The sequence below is a fragment of the Solea senegalensis genome, linkage group LG17 (assembly GCF_019176455.1).
Source record: "Solea senegalensis isolate Sse05_10M linkage group LG17, IFAPA_SoseM_1, whole genome shotgun sequence".
NCBI lineage: Eukaryota > Metazoa > Chordata > Actinopteri > Pleuronectiformes > Soleidae > Solea > Solea senegalensis.
In genome coordinates, this window is record NC_058037.1 from 15,691,126 (window position 1) to 15,715,122 (window position 23,997).

Here is a 23,997-nt window from a genome sequence, read left to right on the forward strand (position 1 = left end):
GTATTAGTTCCAGGTCGTGAAACAATATAATGCACACACACGCACGCACGCACACACCACAAACATCATCGTCCGCAACAGCAGAAAAAAAGAGAAGGCAAGCCTTGATACAACAAGGAAGAGAGTCGGCCACTGTGGAAACCTGAACGCCAGTTGGGTGGGGGGGAGGGGGAAATAAGGCCTTAGAAGAAGAAAGATTCTTCACCAACACACATAAAGCTCCAGGGACAAACATTTACAATAATAATAATAGTAATAATAATACTAATAAAAAAAATTTACCACATAAGACAAGATATTTCAGGGTACTGGCACAAAAAACGTACAGTTTCCAGGTTGTACTGAAGAAATAAAACTCAAGTGGTTCTGTTTTTTCATCTTGAAGCATCTTTTTCTTTAAATACACGTGAAAGACAAGAAAAAAAGAACATGCAGGTTAAAAGAAAGCAGAGGAGGGATGTAACAAATAAAAGTACAATGAAATGGGGTTAGTTTCAAAGTGCTGTCGGGGCATTCAGGTCTCCCACTTTGTCGACTGGTCTCCATCTGTCTGTAGTGCTGTTAGGCTTCATTTTTGCAGGGGAAATCATTCCGATAAAAACACTGATCAGGTGTTTATTTCTGTCTGGAGCGGGGGAAGAGAAGAGGGAGGTGGACAAACAACAACACAACAGATCACAAATGTACAGTAGATGGTGTTTTTGGAAGATCTATGATACAAAAAGAAAACAAATCAGAGTCTACTGCTCACACAGCTAGAGTAGAGTTGGTCTGTGGAGATACTGGATCATTTTGCCCATACTTGCATAGTGCCAACAGTTACATTTTCAAATCAGCATCACATCTGGATCAGCAACACAGTTCTTCATATTATGCCGTAAAACAACAACAAAAAAAACCCAAAAAAACTTCACGTGAATGTCGTGCTGCGACTAAAACGTTTTCCCGTCCACATGAATTTTAAGAGTGAAAATAACTTCAGGAATCAAGGAACACAAGGCTTACAAAAAAAAGAAGAAAGACTGAAATGTGGAGCCACAGAAGTGGTGAAGAAAAAAAAAACTGTATGAAGATAAAGAAGTTGCAACAGTGCACGTAGAGGTGAGTAAGTGATGTTCAGTCATTTGGCATTAAAGTTAAACCATTCAGTCACATCAAACACTGGAACACGACGGAGAGAACAGAGGACAAAGCATACGTTCATGTCATACCTTCACACACAGAAATGTTTTTGAGTGCAGTAAGAAGAAGAAGAAGAAGAAGAAGAAGAAGGATGTGGGCTGAATTCATGTCACAGGATGAGTAAAAAAAACAAAAATAACAACGCCTTCACCATGATGATTTAGCCACTAAAGGCCGCACAATAACACACACATAAAAAAAACGTCTTGTCCAGAGGCAGACCAGTATGTTTTATGTGGAGACCAACCACACCAACGTCCAGTCGAGAGAAAAAAACGCCAATTTCTTTCCATTACTCACTCTTTTCCTTCAGCCTCTAAAAATGAGCTTTTCACATGTCTATGACCTATTTTTAATCATTTCTGTTTTTAAATATTGGAACCGGTGACACACAGGAGTCAAATAAATTGTCTCTGATGTTTAAAGAGTTACGTTTTCAGTGGTTTTAGTACAGTTAACCACACACTCAAGACGAAACACCAATTGAAAGACCTCATCCAACAGCGAAAACCCACCAAATGTTCTTTTTTAGAATTGTTGGGACTGTTTATGGTGGATGCAACACATTTCATTGCTGAGCTTTAGAGAGAGCCAGGTTTCCAGTCTTTAAGCAAAGCTAGGTTAATTGGAGATTTAACGTCGGTAGAATTGAATATCAGAATTGTAATTGGTGTGGCTGTTCTCGAGGAGAGAGCAAACATACTGACGCTAACCTCAAGTCACAAAACAGGAACACAAATACACAAAGACACACACACACACACACACACAAACGCATACACTCCACCTCTCTTCTTCAGTCACTCAGAGATTTAAGTGATCAGACACCAGCATTTGCAGCGTCGAGTCCGTGTCTCCGAACTGTTTCTCAGTTCGCCGCCGTCCTCACCTTCACCTCTCTTCAGAGAAGATTGAAAAGTGCCAGTTTGTAAAAACCCCCGCCCGCTCGCTCGCTCGCTCCCGTCACCACCTCCTCCTCCACCTCCTCCCTCCTGGTTAAGACTGTGCTCTCACGTCCTACTGGCTTGTGATTGACAAGTGTGTGTGTGTGTGTGTGTGTGTGTGTGCACCGCGGCAGGTTTGGAGCCTCCAGGGAAAGCAGAGGTGACAGAAGGAAGGGGAGGAAGAAGTTGAGGATGGCAGGGGCTGTGGGGGGGAGTCACACAGTCTTGCTTCCCGAAGATGTTTTCCATCTAAAGATGTGAGAAAGGTCTGAGCTGCTCCAGCTGGACTTCCAGAGATATCCTCTCCTCAAGCAGGTCCTGTAAGGAAAAATAAATAGGTGTTGTGAGCAAAAATGATATGTTTCGTTTGAACAGAGAGCAGAAACCGTGACAGTGTACGTCCTCCATACCTTCAACTGTTGCTGTAATTCACTGTTAAGTCGTGCCAATACTGTGTTTGTCTCCTTGTTTCTTCTGATTGAAGCTTGAATTGACTTCTTGTCCTTTCCTACCGACCTGAAGACACAAAAGTACACACAAACAAAACTTATTATTAGGATTGTCCTGATAGTATTGTCAGGCATTTTGTTTTTTGAAATTGGAGAGTGGCAATAACCCTGATTATTAGTGACATTTATTTTATATTCAGTCTGTAATTGGTCATATTTGTTATACAAAGCCACTCCTGTCCACAAACACACTTGTGGGGACACTCGTTGCTATTACTCATCAGTGTTTGTGGAGATTATGAATGTAAATGCTTGTATAGAAGTCATATTTTCACCATTTTGGATGCAGTTTAATGATATTTTGCACACAAAGCAAAGCAGGAGACTATTTTTTCCCTTTAAGCTTCAGTCAGGGATATTTTTACAAACATATTTACTGACAGTGACTATTTTTTAATGACGCACTTTGCAGCTGTTGTATAGACATATTAAAAGTAAAGAGTGGGATCAGAGGCCATAAAAGCTAATTAAAAAAACCCTGCTTAATTAGAAATTATAAAAAGGTCTTCCAGAGTTTTATTTCCTACCGGGGAATAGAGGGCTGAGTGGACAGAACAGCAGCTATGACGTTGGATTTCTGCGGGCCGTGTTGCTCGTCCTCCGGCCGCAGCTCGTCTTCAGATTTCAACCTCCGGCGCACAGGTTTGGGAGGAGGAGCTAGAGGACCAGACGAACCTTTGACCTGACGGAGGAAAGAAAACACAAATAGATTATTATCAGCTGTTAAGAAAACTGAAGTCTGGCCGAGTCTGGTTCTGCCAGAGATTTCTTTTCTCTCCACTGTGAAATGTGGGGTTTTCCCTCCTCTCTATAATATTGTTAGGTTTTTTATATGTGTATATATATATGTATATGTGTATATATATATATATATGTATATATATATATATATATATACACACACATATATACATATATACACATATATATATACACACATATATACACACACACATATATATACACACACACATATATATACACACACATATATATATATATATATATATATATATATATATATATACATATATACACACACATACACACACACACACACACACACATACACACATATATATATAAACATACATATACGTATATTACAATATAAGAGGTCCACAATGAACATAAAACACATAACTGAGTGCTGCCAGTCAGGTGGCACATTAACATACAGTATATGAAAGTGAGGAGAATAACTGCAGACAACTTGCATATTCTTTGCCACACTGACAATTCTGTTCAAATCCATTTACTTACAAAAGTGGCATTACATGCACTATAACTTAAATGTATGACATCACAGTTGATTTTACCAGAGACACTAGAGTTCTCAGCAAAGGTTTACATACCGAGTTGACAGTAGCCGAGGACCTCTCGTCTACTTGGCCATCACTCTTCACAGTTCTTAAAGGGCCGGCACCTTCTGGTGCCTTTTCCACCTGTAGATGCAAAAAAAACATTTCCAAATGCAACGACATTTCAGACTCTGAAACAAAAGGGAAAAAAGACAATGTACGTTCCTATTTTTTTTTAACTAATCACATTATTGGAATCACTGAAGGAGGCACACTCATGTGCAAATCTAAAAAAAAAAAAAAACAGTTTAAACACTACCACATGGTAACAGTAGTGTAAAAAACATACCTGTCCTGCCTCACTGTGTTTGTCGACCTCCGGGAGGCTGGAAGGCTGTTCGGAAGCGGCAAACGCCTGAAACTGACTGAAGTCTGCAAAATTAGGCTGCTGAGGAATCTGCTGAGGCGAGGTGGTGGCAGTGAGAGCCGCCCCGCCTCCTGGTACCGGCTCCGCCTCCACGCGATGTCCAGTGTGCGGTGCCGATGTCTGTGGAGGGCATCACGGAGCATTTTTATATACTAGATACAAAAATGCTAATAATAATAATAATAATAATAATAATAATAATGATAATAAAGCATCAGATCTGTGTGTTGATTAGCGTCTGACGGACCTGTGTTGGTAGAGGTCGTGGAGGTACAGCAGGAGGGAACGCTATCGTCGACGGTTGCGTTTGTCCCGTGGTCGACGCAGCAGCGAAGGTGCGGTTCATGTCCAGAGACGAGGAGCGAGAGTGGGAGGGGTGAGGGCGAGGGGGAGGAGGAGGAGGGGCGACAACCTTCAGAGCTTCCGGAGACGCACCTGACTGGGACCTGAACACAAACGTTGGGTGATATTATGAATTAGACTCAAAATATTACACATACCGACTGAAGCCAGAAGCGAGTGAGATGATTTACTGACAAATAAATAGAAAATTGTACGTGTAATTAGTAATTTAAGCTCTAAAACATGACCAAAGGAAAAAGTCAATGTAAAAAAGGTGGTACAAACTGACCTTTGTCTTGTGATTGGCTCCTGGTCTGATGTGTACGAGTCTGAACTGCTATAACCATCACCTCCAAGGAGACAAAAAAACACTTGGTAAACCACACAAACAAAGATATAACATCATTATATTAGAATTTGATATGACATTGGGCTTTATTACTACCTGACACAATATCCTCTTAAATATCTTCTTTCTGTTTATTTTAGCTTCCTAAGAAACAAATTATTGTGCACTGCTGCTACTGTCTGTACTCACCTACAGTGTTGGCGGCTACAAACTTGATGGAAGCAGGAAGTTTGGCTTCCTCGGACAGTTCTGGAGGTTTGGCGAGCAGAGGACTCGTGGGGTGGTTGTGGTCTATCGTAAAGAGACAAAACAGGGGGAAAGGTCAGCTGTACAGCACACGTGTGTTTTCATGATGACACTTGTCGGTGAGGCCTAGTTTCTCACCGCTGCCTGTTCTCTTCAGCTCCATCTCCTGCATGTGGATTTTACTGGGCGTCATCCTGATGGGCACTGGGTGGACGATGGCTGTGTCCTGAGGGACGGACGGACGGAGAGAAGGAGACGGGAATTAAGACGTGTGGGGGAAAAAAGGATATTAACCAGTTTCGCTGAGAGACAATTGATTTGCATCAACATACAGTATATTATCAGTTTAACTGTTGCCTCCATGTACACCACTTTCATTGACATTTCATTGGGATACCGAAGCACAGTTTTATAACTCTATAACACAGTTTTTATAATGTAAAAAGGGGTCTATAAAAAGGTGACAGCATCTGTAATTTAGAGTGAGTTTAGTGGTTGCTGCTCCTGCGTGGACGGCAGTAAGTACATTTACTCTGCACTGTGACTGTACTTCAATAAAAACCTAAAACTATGTGGATTAAACTAGCGTTGTGTTTCCCCTACACTCATTCAGCAGTGTGAATGCAGGTGATTATTCATAACTTGCACAAGTGAACACCAAAAATTACAAATTGCGATACAAAAATGATAATTATTAGACATTTATTAAGCCATTTTGATCCAAATTTATATTGACCTCTGGGTCACATCCTCATGGCATCCTATTGGACGTAACACTAACACTGCTGAAAAAGAGTTCTAGTGGGGAAACACTGCAGCCACAAACACAAAATATTCTTAATTACCTAAAATAATTGTACATTTTACATCCACTTAGGAAAACACCCGTCTCATCATATTTCCTAAAACTGCAGATCATGGATTTTGCTCATCCAAAGTACGAGGTAAAATATGTGGAGGAGGTTTTTACGGTGTTTTTTTTTCCAATCACCGTTTTGGAATGAATTACAGTGCACCGAAAAAAAACAAAGTGATCTGAAAAGATGCACACACTTGCAATCGTGGTCGCCAATACTGCACTTTTCAAATTAAATATGCGGAGCCAATTCTTGTCGCGGGGAGAGCGACGAGACAAAAACGTTATTTCACCAAGTGCATCCGAGTGTTTCGGCTGTGAATCGCAAAGCACAATAATTAAAGCGATGGCCACGCATGGAAACATTACGTGGAAATAACACAATTGTGATTGTTGGATATCACTGTAGAGGTGGGGGGAAAAAATGTGATGTCCAAACAGAAGCTTAGCCAGCCAAATCACATGCTGTCCGCTGCTGACGCAGCAGACGGCAGGACATCATGCACAGAGAGACAGACAGAAAGAGACAGAGGGAGATAAAGAGAGAGCGAGAGAGAGAGAATATGCAGAGAGATCCAGAGAGGGTTAATATCTGTCCATTAATGGTGAAACCATGCGTTACTAAGTGATTGACTTACAGGGTCAGCTGGTGCAATGTTAGAGTCAAATTGGGTCAGAGTTTGTGAGCTGGAGGAGCGCTCGCTAAACGTCTCCCACTGCTGCAGGAGACAGACAGACAGACAGACAAGACAGTGAGAAAAACAACATGTCAGTCAGCCAAGTGAAGTGCAGTGACATCACACATTTACATCATCAATAGGAGCCGCCGCCGCCTCTGTACGCGTGATGCTGCACGTGGCGACATCACGGCGACACAGACGTGGCTGACTTTCACACAGAACCACCACAGTCCAGAAAGTGAGAGAAGAGCCAGTGAATTATCGGTAATTGTGTTTGATGATGAAGTGGATGAAGAGGGAATTGATTCATGATGGATGGAAGGAGAGAGAAAAAAGGCAACGTGGCCCATTTCACCCGAAATAATTATTTGGTGCTGAATTGAAATGCAAAAACACAGCAAAAGCAAACAGTGGGCGTGACGGGTATCGTGTGTGTGTGTGTGTGTTGCGGTGCAGTTAGTGATCGTGTCTGTGTGGTGGAACCTCATTGCTCTGGTTCATCTCGGGCCAGGCCTGGTTGAGTGAAGGCATGGAGGGCGATTTGTTGGGGGTGACCTCCACCGGAGAGCCCGAGTATCCCACGTCTGCAGTTTGCTCCGGGACTTCTGCGTAGGAAACATGAGTCTTTTATTAATAAGTTATCTGATGTTTCAGCAGTTTAAATGTGAATATGTTCTGGTTTATTTGCTCCATCGAACAAAGAAATCATTAAAACTGAATCATTTTGGTTCGTGGAGAAAACGAGACATTCGAGAACATCATCGCTTCCAGGTTTACAATCCACATTTTTCAACATTTTCTGACATTTTACGGACCAAATAAGTACTCGATGATTCGAGAAATTGAATTTATGTTTCAAAAATGCGTTAGTTCAGGCTACAGAAGAAACACGATGGCCCAGGATGACAGCCTCCGTTGGTTAGACCCTTGCCTAAAGAACAACGTTTTTTTCTAAATGATTTCTTCTTCTTCTCCTAAGCCACTGTACACCTGAACAAATGGATGTATGTGAAGTACATCCATTTCTGCTAATAAAACCTCCTGAAGGTTACACAGTGGAACTTTGAATACTATATCACAATGAACACTGAACTGTAGATCGGCTCTAAAAAAGCATTTTGTAAATCATTTGTAAGAAGAAGGTCGAATTAACATTTTCCAAATCTTCCAGCCTAGTACAACGAGGAAACATTTATTTTGACGACCAAATAAAGCCCAAGGTTCCAAAAAGAAAACCTCCCTTTGCTCTGTTCGTCTTCTTTTGTTGAACCGATGCCGTCTAATGTAAGTTATAGGAGTAGATTCACTAATTCTTAATTAGCTTTTATGCCAGGAGCTCAAAGAGGGGGGATGATACGTCTCCCGTGTCTGAAGCGAAACACAAAGCTGCCAGTAAAGTATGTGATTACCTTTACTGAGAACAAAGTGGGGAAAGCGCTTCCTCTAAAAAGAAACCAAAACCTCCTACCAACTTGAATCAAAAGGGTATGACTGATTCGTTTGAAAGCTTAAGTGTAAAATGATATGCCGCGATTATGTACTGGATTATTTCTTTAATGGGCTTTGTGGCTTTTCCTCGACGACCAAAGTACTGACGTGCTGAGATCGAACTCTTCTTACCTTTACATGCGACAGTTGTTGAAAACCAATGCTTGATTTATGTCCATTTAAAGATTAAAAACTGAGGTGGCACTGAAAACACATCTGCAACGCTTGCATAATCAAAGGAGGCTGAGGCACACGTCGACTGTTTTGTTTCTGAGAAATGAAATGAATGAATTCCTGGAGCTGCTGATTCAGTTGCACCAGCATCTGCTCTGATTATCTGCAGTTTCACTGAAGGTGAATACTGATAACTCTTGTTTTTGAAAGGACAACAATATAAAGAGCACTGACACAGCAACGACAAGCAAACTCTGCAGCTATTACACTTATATAAACCTGAGACCTCATCATTTTTGTTTTATTGTCGGTCTGTCTTAGACTTTTATGAACAATATGCTCTGCTGCTTAGTGACAGATGGCAAAATGGCAGCAGCGTACACAAAGTAGCTCTGTAAAAGTGTTAAAGTCCTGTTAAACGAATGAAATCCAACTGACAAGAAACACATTTTCCACACTGCAGTGCTGCCACAACGGATTTTATGAGACGTGAGGTGGAGAAATTAAGGGAGGCAGCGAAAAGAGTGTGTGTGTGTGTGTGTGTTTACCTGCTGAGTCATCCAGGTCAATCAGCTTTGGCATCAGACTTTCAGGCAGCTTCTCAGGAAGGTCATAGCCATTCTTCCTGGCTACGACCAGGTGAAAGGCGGCGCAGAACTCATCCAGGGTCAGCGCCCCATCTTTATCGAAATCCGACAGCTCCCTTCAAACACACAGTACACACCGGTGAGTCGGCGGTTCTGACAAACGTGCCTTAAATATGAAGCTGCGGCAGAGAGCCGATTCAAAATGGTCAGAGTCTGCCTTTTCTGCAGCTGAAATGATTTAGTGGACGCTATAAAGAGTGCTGCACGTCCAGTATATCTATATATGTATATATATATATATATATATATATATATATCTGTATCTATATGTATATATATATATATATACTTTTTTCGCTTGTAAAAATAACGTAACCAAGTGCACTTGTAGGACATTATGATGTTCTGGACCTCTCAAGATTTTAAGCAACTCCTACTGCCCTACAGTGTAGCAATGGAGTCAAACATCTCTCATGTTATAATAAAAAGCGTCATAAACAAATTTGGTTCATTATTAAACCGTGGAAGGACAGATGACACTGGAAACCATGGACACTAGCACTTAAGGCTCGCTCCTGTGCAAACAAGCCAATGCAAATGGTGACATGAGCTGACAAGTTGTTGTTTTTGATGCTGTGTTTAACTGTATAATTATCCAGGAACATTTCCTTCAGTCAGTCGATTGGCACCGTTTGTCCCTCCCGCCCAGCCTCATATCACACATAAGAGAGAACTGCAAATTCAGAATAAGGTTCAAGGACAAGTAGATCAGTAGCACAACATTCCGACAGTGAAACATGCAAGTGGGGGAATCCCCCACTGCGCTCAACTGTTTTGAATAAAATAACGAAGCAACCGATGCAGTGGACAGAACCAAATCACAGGCAAAATTAGTGAAGTCAACACATCTTCAAAGTCATTTCCTTTTTACACATACGGACAAGTGACAACTCACCAAATATGTGACAGCTCTAAAATTGGTAGTTTTGATTTGGTGAAGAATTCTTTTGCTGCTGAACCTGCGAACACAGAGAGGATTCAATCAGTTCGTGTTTTACATAAGTTTAAAAAAATAAAAATAAAAAAATGTATGCGTTGTATGTGTTTTCCTACCAGGTATAAAGCCGGTGAGGTCTGGCTGGATGGTTTTAAACTGGTTAATATAATACTGCCGTTGCTCATCCGTGATCTTCCACGGGTCGTCGTAGCCGCTGGACTGTCGCTGGATCTCGTTGGTCGTCGCCGCGGAGGCCACCGTTCGTATCGTTGTGCTTTCCTGGAACAATTAGGGAAACAGCCCCCATTAAAATGAATATGTCACATTAAAAGATGCATGGGGCGGATTAGGATGCTCTGTTTATCTTATTGAAGAGTAGCCTTTTTAGAGGCTATAATTACTATAATCCAGTACAAATTTAACGTTTCTTGATTTCCTTGAGAAATGTCACACATCTAGTTTGGCAGCGCTGGCAGATAAAGCACCACTGTGGTTTGTAGGATATCTCATGTTACCAGTGTCTGACGGAAGAGGTTGGTGCCGTTTACAATCGCGATAAGAAAGCATTTTGCAATATGGTGCACACATTTGTTCATTCACTGCTAAATGGTATTTAATTTCTGCTTCCATTATCACCCGCAAGTCACTCGTGTGTCCTGGAACTTAAGCTAAGGAATAGTCAAAAGATGGCCATGGCTGTTTATTTTGAATAATCAAAGTAAAATCCCGGGCATATTTTACCATAACAGCATAATTTGAAAGAAAAGAGCCGGTTTGCTTTACGACAGAGCAAACTTTTACAAACAGTTTTGTGGGAAAATCTGTGTTACGTTTATCTTAGGACACAAATCTGTGGAGGGGGAAAAAACACCAGGCTACCTGGACTGACGAGGGATGCATTGCTGGGACTGTGCTGGATGGCGGGGTGTCTGCTGTGAAACTGACCCAGCTTTCCTGACCCGGCGGAGGGGGCGAGTGTGACGACCACATGCCATCACCGGGCACTGGACCTGCACCTGCGGGGAGTTTAAAAATTCAAGCCACAATCCGTGCAAAACAAAAATACACAAACTTTCAAAAGTTATTAGGAAAGTTCTCTCCGTTAATCAATTCAACATTTTGTCTACAAAAAGGTCAAGAATTGGTGAGAATGCCAGCTTAAATTGCCCAAAGCCCAAAGAGAACCAATTTGTGTGATTTGACATTTCGGAAACTGGAGTGAGGTAATGCTTGGCATTTTGTGCTTGGAAAATATGATTTGTTGTTCAAAAACACAAGATCAAAAAAACAAGATAATAATGGTAATATGTTCTCCAAAGGTAGGGCACAGGTTATGTGATGTCTTATTTCATCCCAAACTTTATTATTCTTAATTATTAATATTATTAGTGGTAGTAGTAGTAGTATAAGTATATACAAGCTGCAACAGAAACACTCGTGGCAATGTTTGTGCCATGTCACTCTGTTTTTTTTTTTGATTATGGAAGCATTTGTTATTATAGTCAAACCCTGAAGCTTCTTTGCGTCAGCCACAGGAAAACAATCGCAGCAGGACAGTGTTGGTGGAACTCAGGATGTTACCTGTTTGTGGTTCTCTGAACTGCTGCCACACGACTCCAGTTGCGGCCACCACCGCCTGTCGGTCTGCGTTTCCTCCGCTGTGCTGTCGTTTGTGTTTCCTCCAGGAGGGAGGGGAGGTTGGGGGGGACTGGTGAGGGGAGACCACCGGGGACGTTGGCTCGGGCTATTAACAAGAAACACAATCAGAATGCGTATCCATCTCTCGCACGGAGGAAACAAACGGAGAGCACCGCCAGCGACACCGACGCTACCATCAAACACAGATCAAATCTGAGCAAGAGATCTAAATTACTGTCAGGCAACATGTTGCTGGTTTGAGCAATGAACACTTATACCAAACATACACCGGAACAAAACACAGGAAACACATCAGTTCTCATGCAGCATATCTCTAATAACGACTGCCTGCAGCTGTAGCAGGAAACAAAAATATCTGCGCAATAAACCGACAAAGATACATAAACGGTAAAGTCCACATTTAATGGGAAAACGCGGTTTAAAAAACCTAAACACAACCTTTATCATCCTTTTATTATCATATACATACTGGACTTTTTATAGTAAAAGGAGATATATATATATATTTGTAAAGATATTGAGTGAGTTGTGCTTACATAATGATAGTTTAACAACATACCTGTGACTCTATGCTGGGTGCCAGGGGCTGGATGACTTCATGGACAGGAAGTGAGGCAGAAGTTGGGGGACCTTTCTTGTTCTGGAGTCCCCTGCCTGGAGGCCGAGGTATTACTGCGGTGGCAGAAGCTGGATACAAACCCTGGCCGTCTGGGTCCTGGTACAGAGCCGCGTGCCTTGCCTCCGCCTCGTTCTTCCCCACAACGAACCTGGGCAGCGGGAGGTCCTTGACTGGCGAGACGGGGATGCAGTCGCAGGATTAGATTATAATCAACAAGTTAATTTCATGAATTATCCTCTACATCAGTCTGTAATGTTTAATGGATTTCAGGAGTTACTTTTTTTACTCTTTACAGTATTGTGTTCCATTTCCTTTATACTTTTCCCAGAATGCCTAGAGAAACATTAACTTGTTGCAGTCAGCTGTGGGTTTTTTTTTCTTACTGTGAATTTCTACAGAGCTGCTAAATAATTATTAAGCACTTTTTGTTCTGCCACAGGTGTCTGCAAAAGTATTGTTACAGGCAGGTACTTTTTCTTTTCTATGCATGTATGACAAATTATCTTCTATAAAATTGAGGATATTATAGTTTGTAAAACAAATCATAACATGAACTCAAAAACGCATGTTTCCTTATTAAATTCACTGTCAGTTGGATTCTCATAATTATTTATAATCTAAGTTGCATTAGGCAGATTAGGATACTACCAAGTTTAAAGCCTAAAAACTCACAATATATTTTATGCAAACTCACATCTGACACTGGGGTAATACAAGCAAAGAGTTAACTGGTAAAGAACAAGCTTGTGAACTGGACGGAACTGAACTGAAAGAGCCACTGCATTGTGGGGGAAAACAGACCTGCAGCAGAAAACACAGAAGCAATTTGTGCAGTTTACTGTCTTCCAGAAAGCAAACTTAATCAATACTAAAATGCATTTACACCATTTTCCCTGTTTATCTGTGAAAGCATTCACTTGCAAAATGCTATAGTGCTTTATCACATGATGACAGAAGAGGCTTCAGGCTTGGAAATAACACAACATCACTGAGTCTACCATTGTCTACTACTGAGCAAATGTCAACTTAAAAAAGAGAAAGGTGTTCAAAGATGAAACATTTAATAACCACCACAGTCTACATATATATGTACATGTCCATGTCCATTTTGTTATCAGGAAGTGGCCGGTCGAGTCTCAGTGGTTCCCTTTTTCAAGATCAAATTATGAAACTGTGTCTGCAACTTCATGTTGCAACATTATACCCCAACAAGTAAGCTCATGCAGTGGGAAGTCACACCAAAGGCAAACAGGAAAACGCAGTTTTCCAATTAACCCCTCGAGCATTTCCACGACAATCTTTATTTAGTTAAGACATGGAAACTGGTTGAAACGGCTGTTTATGTGAAGCACATGAAAAACAAGAGTTAAACAAAGCGCTTCAGGTGTTTTTACTAAGATTATCCAAGATGAGCTTGTTTAATTTGACATTTACAAGCTTCTGAAACACCTTTCAAGTAACTCATTGTAATGCATGAGTCTGTACTGTGTGCATTGATTGACCCGTCCAAAATAAAATATTACCACAAACAAACACAACATTCATCCCAGAAAAGTGGTTAATTTAAATATTTTATTAGTGAAAAATCCAATCGCTTCATAAACATTTGTCTCTTCCTTCATTCGTCCCATAGCTGCCTCAAAGTTCAAGAAGTTATCATTTTTAAATGAAAAAATAAACCGTAAAAAGCAACAAAAAGAGGAGAACGCCCTGATCTGGTGGCACTTGCCAGAGAACACGGTGTGCTGTTATGCAACGGTGTTTTTGGGGGGTTGAGTTTGTAACACTGGTGCCTCACAGCGAGAAGTTTTTAGCAAGGCCTTCCTTTGTGGAGTCTGCATGTTCTCCCTGTGTCTGTGCTGAGATTTCCGGCTTCCCCCCCAACAGTTCAAAGATACGGACAAAGGAGTGAGCTTAATTTGGGGATCTAAATTGACTGTGGGCGTGAATGCGATTGGTTCCAGGTTCCCCCGTGAACCCTGAGCAGCGTAGATACTGGGAAGATTTGCGGACTCACCCGAATTGAGGCTTTCCACCCTCAGGGGCAGCCCCGACTGAGCGATGGCTATGAGCTTGAGAGCGATGTAGAACTGGCTCCTTCCAAAGTGACCCAGCCGAGTGGCTCCACACAGTTCAGTGATCTACACACAAGGACAGGAAGGAACTGTTACCATTGTTTTTCGCCTGAAACACTGATATGAACCACTGCTGATAAAGAGAAGAACAGGTCTTCACTCACACAATTCATACAGTTGTATCTTAAAATGTGTAGGAGAGACACAAAAGAAGAAAACTGTTTCATCAGCACAATAAAGTAAAGTGTGTTTTGCTTATGCACACACATCCTGATGCATTCTGAAATACGGCTTCTGTTTTATGCATAAAAACAACACAAGACATTGTTCCTTTTACTCTTCTCATTGGCAACTGTTCAGTGGTTCTTAATTAATAAGATTGATGATCATATATTATGTAGTAACAGACTAAATGCTGAATAGGCTTCATGCAAGTTTTATACCGAGTAGTAGAACAGAAACTACAGTGTTTGAAATGTGTACAAAAACAATAAGGGAGGAGAAAAGGCAAGTGAATAATCCATACTGTGGTTAAACTAGAGTAAAAAACAACTCCTGCCTTCAGCACAATGACCCACAACAGACAGCTCACAGCTGACTGATTTCTTTCTTGCTGACGACAATAAACGTATTCTGAGTGTGCGTCTAATGATACAAAGCACCAGTCACTTTTCTCAGCCTGTTACAACACAACATTGTAGTCATGTGCATCTCTCACAGGCCACAGCAGTGTACATTTCTGGAAGGAGTGGACAACAGCGGTGCCCAATTCTTCCACCACACTGCCGCTCTTGTTGACCTTGAAAATGATGCTGACTCACAAACTGCAAGTATTGGCCTGCTGAGCGAACCACAAGTCACCAGAATGGACCGTTGCTGTTTACCTGCTCATAACTCCCAGCTGTCAGACAAATAGTTCAGGTCTAGATTAAGGCTGGCTGCACAATATATTGAAAATCCATGATCGTCATAGTGATATAAATAGGCACAATATACACAATGCAACAGACATACATATTGCAAAGATACCTTGCATTGTTATAAATGTCAATTATTTGTTGAAAAACAAAATAAAACCACACACTGTCCAACTTGGATCAACACATTTTACTCAATATTTCAGTACAAGACATTCACCAGACAACAAGACTAAACCAGAAAAGACATTAACGCTGTGTACTTCATAATTTGTTTTGTTTATTCTAATATTGTCATCACAATATACAACAATAACAACTATGATTAATCCCAGTGCCCTGTGGATGCTGTGCCAATGGCTCTGCATTTCCAACACGTCAGCGCAACCTTTAATGAAACATGGTAGCAGATGCTGGGGCGATAAAAGACAGGAAAGAGTGGGAAGCAGAAGGCTGCTAATGACATGTTTAGCTTTACACTTTGTCTCTCTTCATATCATGTACATAAACACTCACTTGCAAAGCAAATATACTAAGTTCAACTACTTTAATTTGAGCCACATTTTTCACACTAGGGTCAACTATGTGACATGGCTGCCCACTCACTTTGGCAAAGCTAACACCAGGCAGAAGGTGTGTCTCTTCAACTGTCAGACAGCAGGGGAGGTCTAGATAAATAGTGGTGTAACCACAACAACAATAGTTTTTAGAGCTGCAACTAACGATTATTTTCATAATCGATTAATCTGTCGAAACATGTTGATCAGTGACTGTAAAACCTGGAAATTGTGATGTTCTCAAATGTCTTGTTTTGTCCAAAACCCAAAATGATTAACATTTAATGATTTCTTTGTTGATTTCTTAGTTGATTAATTTAGTAATCTATTAATTGTTTCAGCTCTATTAGATTTATCGGAGTGTAGAGGAGTGTTTATGCATGTTAGTACATATTTACATTGTTTTTATTTGAGATTCAAAACAGTTCTGTCTAATGACGACAACTTCTTACAAATAATATTCACGCCGTGACACTGAATCTGCATTTCAAACATTTCAGTGCAACCTAGACAGAAAGACAGTAGCAGATGTTGATGAAGTGTAATGACCAGTGGCGTGCACAAACATTTGGAGGAGCAGGGACGAAAAATAAAAGGGCACCTACTGCACACTCAAGCCCTCAGTCAGGCTTGCGTGTGGGCGTTGTGCATTGTACCCAATGACTGCGTCAGTGAGAAATCTAATAAGCAATACGTCAGCATGACGTGACGTAGTATCAGTGTGACGACAAGAGACAACAACGGAGGACAATCTAGCAGGTTGTTTTATTTCTGCTTGTGTTGTTTGTCTCAACAAGAGTCAAGCTTTGTATGCGATTAGACTGCGGGCATTGAAGAAGCACTGGTCGCAAGGGAGTGACGTTTTTCTGTAACCCAAATCAGCTCACTGTCATGGGTCTAGCTCCACCCAAGGGAAGGATACCAATTGGAAGGGCACCCATAGGAAACAGAGTTGCAAGGACATGTTATTGGGCACTGCATCACTTTTCTAGAAAGGCACTCCTTTATAAACCTTTTTTAATTTATATATTGCTTTAGAGGCCACACACAGGCAGTAGGGCACTTCCTCATTTTTCCTCGTTTTTACCACTGAAGACAGTAGTTTAGCTTGTGCCTTGTGACTCAAGAGGGCACTTTAGCGCGACATTTTTGTCCATTATAACAAAAACGCCCCCCGCCCCCGTGCACGCCACAGTAAATGACAGTAAAGAGTGGGGAGTCATTAAAAGCAGGAGGCTGCTGATGACATGTTTAGCTTCATTTTGTCGCTCTTCAAATCATGTTCACAAATCCGCACTTGGTAAGGAGACATACCACCTCCTGGTGTTTATAAAGATGTAACTTTGAGCTACTAATGTTTACTATGTGACTTGGCTGCCCACTCACTTAGGCTCAGGCTAACATTAGCCAAAAGAAGGTGTGTCTCTTGTGCTGCGTAGCATTGCTAACCACCAACGCGTACCACACCGTTACATTGACTGACAGGTCAGTTCTGACAGCCGGGGAAGTTTGGAACATGACAATGAGCAGTGGCACGTTACGTAAAATAGCAACTTCGCAGCATAATAACAGGGCTACATTAAAAATGTGGCACTCGCTAATGCTAGCTTACCTGCAGGACAACTTCGCTGGGTAACTGGGCCGCCCGGAAAAGGTCAAGAACTCTCCCGTTTGATGCCACTTTTTTGGTGTTGTCCGTGTCGCAGTACACGAACAAATCCGAGTAGTATTTCTGCTCGATATCAGTCAGAGTTAGGCTCTCCATGGTAGCAACAATCCGACCTGAGAAGCGGACTCGTTGGGTGTTGATTAGCCCTTAGCCAATGGCTGGGGCAGGATCCCAAAAAATGGGCGAGACTTCAGGATCCCAACTTAGCTAAGCGTTAGCGCACTAGCTAACGGAGAGGTTAGCAGGAGTAATAATGCTCACAACGCGCAAAAGTCGACCTGCTGTCGCTTGATATCGCGCTCTGTGAAAGTCTCAAACAGTGTCTGATGACTAAGAGAGTCGTTTCCCACTTCACAAATCAAACAAGGAACGTTTTCATACAGTTAGTTAACTTGTTGGGCCATCCAAGCCAAACAGCCAACAGCTGGCTAGTTCAGCTAACAGCTACGTTGATTCAAAGTCAGTGGCACTGACGTGAAGCTAACTAGCGACTAGTCGCTTAGTCCCGGACATCTACCGCGCTAATCTCGCGCTACACTGACTTATTTTCGCTTCCAACCGCTACGGGACGGCGTCCCCGTGTTTCGTAGGAACTAATTCCTCTGCGACGCCGTTAGACGTAAAGTTTCAGGGTCTTTGGGTTCCTTCCTCTAGTAATCAAAGCCGCCATTCCTACAACCAGCGTCAACTCATTCAGAGCTAACGGAGGACTTCCAGCGCGAGTCTTCAAAATAAAAGACCCCCCTTCGTGGGAAGAACAACTGTTTTTTTATTAGTTTTAGATGGAGTATTTGCCAGGTGCAAGATTCAACTGGGTGATAATAAGTATTGCGTATATAGGATTTTGGATTGTATCAGTGAATTAGACCACTATTCTAAATGTATTATACGTGTATTGCAGCACGAGACGAACGTGACTTTATTTTGAAATACAATTATCGAAATGTCCGGCTTAATCACGTGTGACATTTTTCTAACTTGACGTCCCGCGACGCCACTAGGCTACCATCCGAGTCAGCGCGAGGCTGCTTAGTCCGGCAGGAACCCGGATGAGTACTTTCAAAATAAAGTCCACGAATTTGACTTGATAGCCCACCCTAAATAACAAAATAAAATTCAAGAGAGAGAGAATTGGAACTTACTCATGTCTCGTGACAGATATGTTGACATACCACGTGTGTAAATTATAACATTAATTAGGCCCTTGATTTATTTTGTCTGTTATTTACTTACTGATAGTACATGTCAACACGTTTTTGTAATGCCATTTTGTATATTTTCTTACTGGAAAGTTGTTTAATAGAAATTCCTGGGATGACTGACAAATGTAAACCTCTACATTGAGGCAGAAAACAAGCATATGAGAGCACTTATCTCATTTTTTCCATATATGGAGCAGCAGCAAGGTGTCACCAGGAAGTCAGATGAGCTTCCATGGTGCCTTCAGATGATGTTGGAAATTTTGCACACAGCAAACACCCACGGATAATAAAACAAAATAAAAACTGCATGTTTTCACAACTTAAGATAATAGTCATTTATTAGTCCTGCAGTGGGAACATGTACAACTTCCGTTACGCTAAGTACACGTCGGAAGTATTGAAATGACGGCGAACTTTCCATTAGACTTACACATTAACATATTAATTTACATTAAAGTACTCAATTAAATATCGTTATCATGCACACAACCAGCAACGTTCTTGTGACACGTACAGATGATATATTATTTTAAAGCAATACTTGTCTAACTATAAAACTGTGTTGGCGAGGTATAGGACGCTCTGCAAACTATATGGTACTGAGAAATTTCCGAGCAAACCCTGAAGGCATCAGTATTGTACAGCAGCGGTGGTGCAGATTCACTAGAAAGTCGCTCATCATTCCATTACAAGCGAAAATAATTAGAAAATCAAGGTAAATATGTGATTGTTAATCTTATTTTAAGCATGCTTTGTGTTGCCCTCAATGTATTCATTTGCCAACGCACATTTCATCCTTTTATCGATCTTAGTTGCAACTCCTCGGTCCAGTTTCTCAGCAGGTCTTTTGGCTAAAAGCTAAAGCTACCGGCGAGTTCACATTTTCGGCCAAGTGTTAATCCTTCAAATGTGCCGGAAGTCTTGCAAAAACACCGACGAATTGCGAATGTAAAGCCAGACACGTGAATTCAAAGACTCGCACCAGTAACAACTAGTTAAATAATACGAATATATGTCTTGTAATCCTGGCACTGAGTGCTATTCTTCTACTTCCGCATTGGTTCTCCGCCCTTTTCATGTTGTAGCTCGTTATGTTCAAGTGACTGGTCCCATCATTTCTTCTTTTAAATGCAATGGCTATACTTAAGTTTGTTAGTATTTGATAAATGTATATGTGGTGTGCATTTGTATCGGTTTCCAGTTATTTAAAAAAAGAAATATATATGTGTGTGTGTTTGTGTGTTTGTGTGTGTGTATATGTATACATAATAATAAATAAATAAATCCCAGACTCCCTTTACAAATCTGCAAAAATGTGAATGACCTCACGAGGAATCCAAACAAATTACAACTAAAAGTAAAGACATTTTTGTATTTATTTGCCTCTTTTGGAGTATTCGGCATACAGTAGATCTCTAAGCAGACCTGTATGGGTACTTTTGAAATAACTTGACGTTAGCTTACTTTGTCCGTAGTGCATATGATATCAAATAAGAACGTTTAAATATTTGCGTAACATGTGCTACATGCTGGATTAATTTTATGTCTATTTGAAATGTAGGGCCTTATGAGTAAAATGCTATTCTAAAGTTATGTACATATAACCTTTTTAAAAGAAATAATTTCAATTTAAATGTCTTTTGATTAGAATGTTTGTCTCATTTAATTAAATGTATTCTCTCTTCCAGCAACAATGAATGTGGATCATGAAGTAAAGGTGCTGGTAGAGGAAATCCACCGACTTGGCACTAAAAGTGAGTCCGTTCTTAATCATGCATAGCTTAACAATTCTAATTCCATACAGTGCTGTGATGTCCTAGCTCTTGATATATAAATGCTCAAATATTTCACCCATTTTCACAGCAGATTCATATTATTATTATTATCATTATCATTATTATACTTATGTGTAACTTTGACACTCGATTGTTAAAATGCACAAATAATATGTAAATAAAGGCTAATTTAATTAAAATTCCTAATAAATGTAATCACTTTTTTATGTATATATATATATGTGTGTGTGTGTGTGTGTGTGTGTGTATATATATAATTAGTTAGTTATATAAATATATACATGACACTAACATCATCATTTCAGTCAAGTAAAAGTACAGTGTGTAGGAATTAGTGAGTGCAGTGATTAGTGATTCCCACCCCTATTAACTTACCTGGTATTGCTATTTCTGTAAAGATAACTAGGATTAATAGTAAATAACCACTGCTGACGTCTCACTTCAGATGCCGATGGTCAAACCAGCGTGACGTTTGGTACGTTGTTCCATGACGACAGATGTGCCAACATCTTTGAGGCACTGGTGGGCACTCTGAGAGCTGCCAAGAGGAAGAACATTGTCAATTACGAGGGAGAGATGCTTTTGCAGGGTGGCCACGACAATGTTAATATTGTCCTGCTCCAGCAGTGAGACCGAAATCAGGACCAGACGCAACTGTGGGTCTCATTGAATCCCTCCAAAGTCCTTTGAGTTTTTTGTGTCGCGTTTTAACCTCGAATGCAATGACCAAACAGAAATGAGACCCAATAGTATATCAGCAGACCCCAGATGACACTTCATCTTAATAAGATTTCATTTGACAGTTTTGGCAATATTTGAGCTTCATTCACGTTTTCAGATGACAAAGAAAAAGTATAGTTTCTCTCTTCCGCTGGTGCTGCCATCTTATCCTCAACCACGGGACAATAATATCATTTTTGATGCGCTTTTACAACTATAAATGTATAAAGTGTGAATGTAATTTTCTGTATGTAAAAACATTGATTTGTTTATTTGTGTGTGAAATCTGTAGTAACTATCACAACAGAAATGCCTCTTTTGACGTCAACAGTGTCATATCGGGGCTCACAGGAGAGATTAGCTATAGCGACCATCAGACTTGTTCTTCTTCATAGGTTTAATTGGGGTATTTCAATCGTTGATAGTTACTGGGATATACTTGTTTTTAGGGCTGCAACTAACTAATTATAGTTATAATAGATGAAACGAGTACTTGTTTGGTCTGTAAAATGTCAGAAAATGTTGATCGGTGTTCACCAAACCTGGAAATGATGACGTTATCAATTTTTTTTTTTTTGTCCACAAACCAAAATGATTCGGTTTGAACGATTTCTTTGTACATATGGAGCAAAGAAACCCCAAAATATTCACATTTAAGAAGCTAATTATGGATAATTGTCGTTGCGGCTCTATTTGTTTTTAAAGCTGCACTAGCAAATTATCAATTAGGATTTTCCATATTAATCTAATGCAGTTTTAAAACAGTGTGAACAACAAAAATGTGTCCACTGACTGTGTCACCAAATGGCCATTCCATTTCTTGTTCACAAAGAGCCATTCATACTACCTCCTGTGGAGTTTTTTGAAAAAAAAAAAAGACAACAACTTCTTTTTTTATAGAAACTACAAAGACAAGTGCAAGTACATTTCATTAAAAAAAGAAGAAGCAGATTTTGTACCTTTTTGTACCAACTGCAGTGTCTTAAAGAGTAGTTTTAAATCTTTTCGTATGTGGTCATGAGGAATTGTCAAAACTTGCCTTTTTTTTTGGAAGAAATAGTTGATAAACAAACAGATGTGTGCTTTTTCTTTTCTTTTTCTTTTTTTATTGCCGAGTCATTACAGGGTGATTGGCGCCAAATGAGAAAGATAAATTTGTTCTAAATCTCAGGACCAAATTGAAACAACCAAAACATGTTAAATGACAACACATGATCCTCTTTTTTTTTCATTAAATTTAATTCCAGCTGCTCGATTGTTTCCACGCTGCCATTAATCCACACAACTTTAATATCATTCTGCCACTTTTCCTTTTGTGCAATATTTGTCTGCCATTTTAGGAAAAAATTGCCAAAAAAAAGAAGTAACATTTTACTTTAAAAAACATTCCAACATATCATCTGTATACATCAAAGTTGGGGGGGGGTTTTTTCAGTCAATATTGAGCCTCATTATGGGTTTGCTTTACATTAACTGCTGTTTAAATCTTCAGGTGTTGGTGGTTTGACTTGAATTTATTTTCTTATTATCTGTTTTAAGAAGCCATTCCTTTGTTTAATGATTGTCTTAACTGTGTGTCGTTGCATGAATTTGGTGAAATTGGGTAAAGTGAGTTTAAACCTATGCTAATTATGAATGAAACTGGTGGGTCACATGACGCACAATCCCAAACTGCTTGCCTTGCTGTCATTTTCTGGATTTTCTAGATTAGCCTGCTGTTTATGCTGCACACACTGTGTGTATGTTGGGAGTTTAAGATGGCTGTTTGGTTTTTAAGTGACAATCGGGACAGTGCCAACAACCCGGGTCATCTCTGAAAACTAACAGAATGCCTTTACAATGTTTTTAAGTGCGTCATTACTGTTTGGGTTTTTTTGTATGGGCAATAACACATTCCTAAGGAGGACTGAATGATAAAATAAATTCTTAACACTTGAAACCTTCAGCCAACTTTGAGTCACGTTTTTTCTTTCTTTCCCTAAATAGGATCTGAATCACACTTTATTATTTAGAGACGATCGAGAACAACAATTCTTGTCTTGGCAAGAAGCTCATAATATTTGATTATTTTTACATTTCAGATACTTTTTTTAATCCCTGTAGGAAAATTCCTCTGTGCATTTACCCATCCTCTAATAAGACCCTTCCTAGAACTAGGAGTAATGGGTGTTGGGTATCTTGCTCAGGGGTACACCGGCCTTTTTTGACCTGGTAAGGATTCAAAGCCTTTGGGTTACAGGCCCAGTTCCCTTTCCACTTGGCTATGAGCTAAAGCAGAATTGGAGATTAGCTTCTACTGTTTGATAATTTGATTGTTAGTCAGGTTCACACTGCCTTAATTTGCATCTGATAAGCAAGACATCTTTCAAATCATCAGATTTATGAATGGAGTTTTGAATAAATTGTTATTTTATAATTAAAAAATATTAATTAAAACTGTTTTGGTTGTATTTGAATAGCACTGGTGCTACACAGGCATTTTACACTGACTGCATTGATGTGGCATTTCTTAATTTGCTGAACTGCATGTGTCAGCAGTAAAATCCAGCAAGTTGACTTAATATAGTAGGAGACATGATGATTAATGCAGCCTTGAAATATCACCACCCAGCCTGGTACACTATCTGCTGTCATAACTGCTAAATAGGACAGTGATGCCTCCCCCACAAATATGTGACACTGATCACTTCTCTTCCTCTAC

The 23,997-nt window shown here is 40.3% G+C and overlaps 2 protein-coding genes across 3 annotated transcripts; one reads left to right on the top strand and one right to left on the bottom strand.

Annotated features, from left to right (window-relative positions):
* Positions 1–490: 490 nt before the first annotated feature.
* Positions 491–18,279, bottom strand: reps1 (RALBP1 associated Eps domain containing 1). Of its 2 annotated transcripts, XM_044048855.1 has the most exons (19): positions 17,522–18,279; positions 14,378–14,501; positions 12,301–12,530; positions 11,664–11,826; positions 10,962–11,098; positions 10,199–10,361; positions 10,041–10,104; positions 9,047–9,201; positions 7,320–7,441; positions 6,795–6,875; positions 5,439–5,526; positions 5,244–5,345; positions 4,995–5,055; positions 4,611–4,809; positions 4,286–4,483; positions 3,991–4,080; positions 3,163–3,317; positions 2,537–2,642; positions 491–2,444 (listed from the first exon to the last, which is right to left on the bottom strand). In XM_044048855.1, the coding sequence occupies exons 1-19, from the start codon at positions 17,672–17,674 to the stop codon at positions 2,376–2,378; spliced, it is 2,460 nt and encodes an 819-aa protein (XP_043904790.1). In that variant the 5' UTR covers positions 17,675–18,279; the 3' UTR covers positions 491–2,375. The 2 variants fall into 2 exon arrangements, with proteins under 2 accessions (XP_043904790.1, XP_043904791.1); XM_044048856.1 differs by lacking the exon at positions 6,795–6,875.
* Positions 18,280–19,378: 1,099 nt separating this feature from the next.
* abracl (ABRA C-terminal like) lies at positions 19,379–23,241 on the top strand. The gene is made up of 3 exons (XM_044048857.1): positions 19,379–19,495; positions 20,469–20,534; positions 21,022–23,241. Exons 2-3 carry the CDS (start codon positions 20,474–20,476, stop codon positions 21,204–21,206), a joined length of 246 nt encoding a protein of 81 aa, XP_043904792.1. The 5' UTR covers positions 19,379–19,495; positions 20,469–20,473; the 3' UTR covers positions 21,207–23,241.
* Positions 23,242–23,997: the final 756 nt, after the last annotated feature.

Bases quoted from the DNA above. Each gene is read 5' to 3' on its own strand.
- reps1 (XM_044048855.1), bottom strand. From the start codon at position 17,674: ATGGAGAGCCTAACTCTGACTGATATCGAGCAGAAATACTACTCGGAT. The intron at 11,827-12,300 runs GTATGTTGTTAA...TCTTGTTAATAG, and splicing joins CACCCAGCATAGAGTCACAG to CCCGAGCCAACGTCCCCGGT. The intron at 3,318-3,990 runs GTATGTAAACCT...TTCCTCCGTCAG, and splicing joins CCTCGGCTACTGTCAACTCG to GTCAAAGGTTCGTCTGGTCC.
- abracl (XM_044048857.1), top strand. From the start codon at position 20,474: ATGAATGTGGATCATGAAGTAAAGGTGCTGGTAGAGGAAATCCACCGA. The intron at 20,535-21,021 runs GTGAGTCCGTTC...GTCTCACTTCAG, and splicing joins CCACCGACTTGGCACTAAAA to ATGCCGATGGTCAAACCAGC.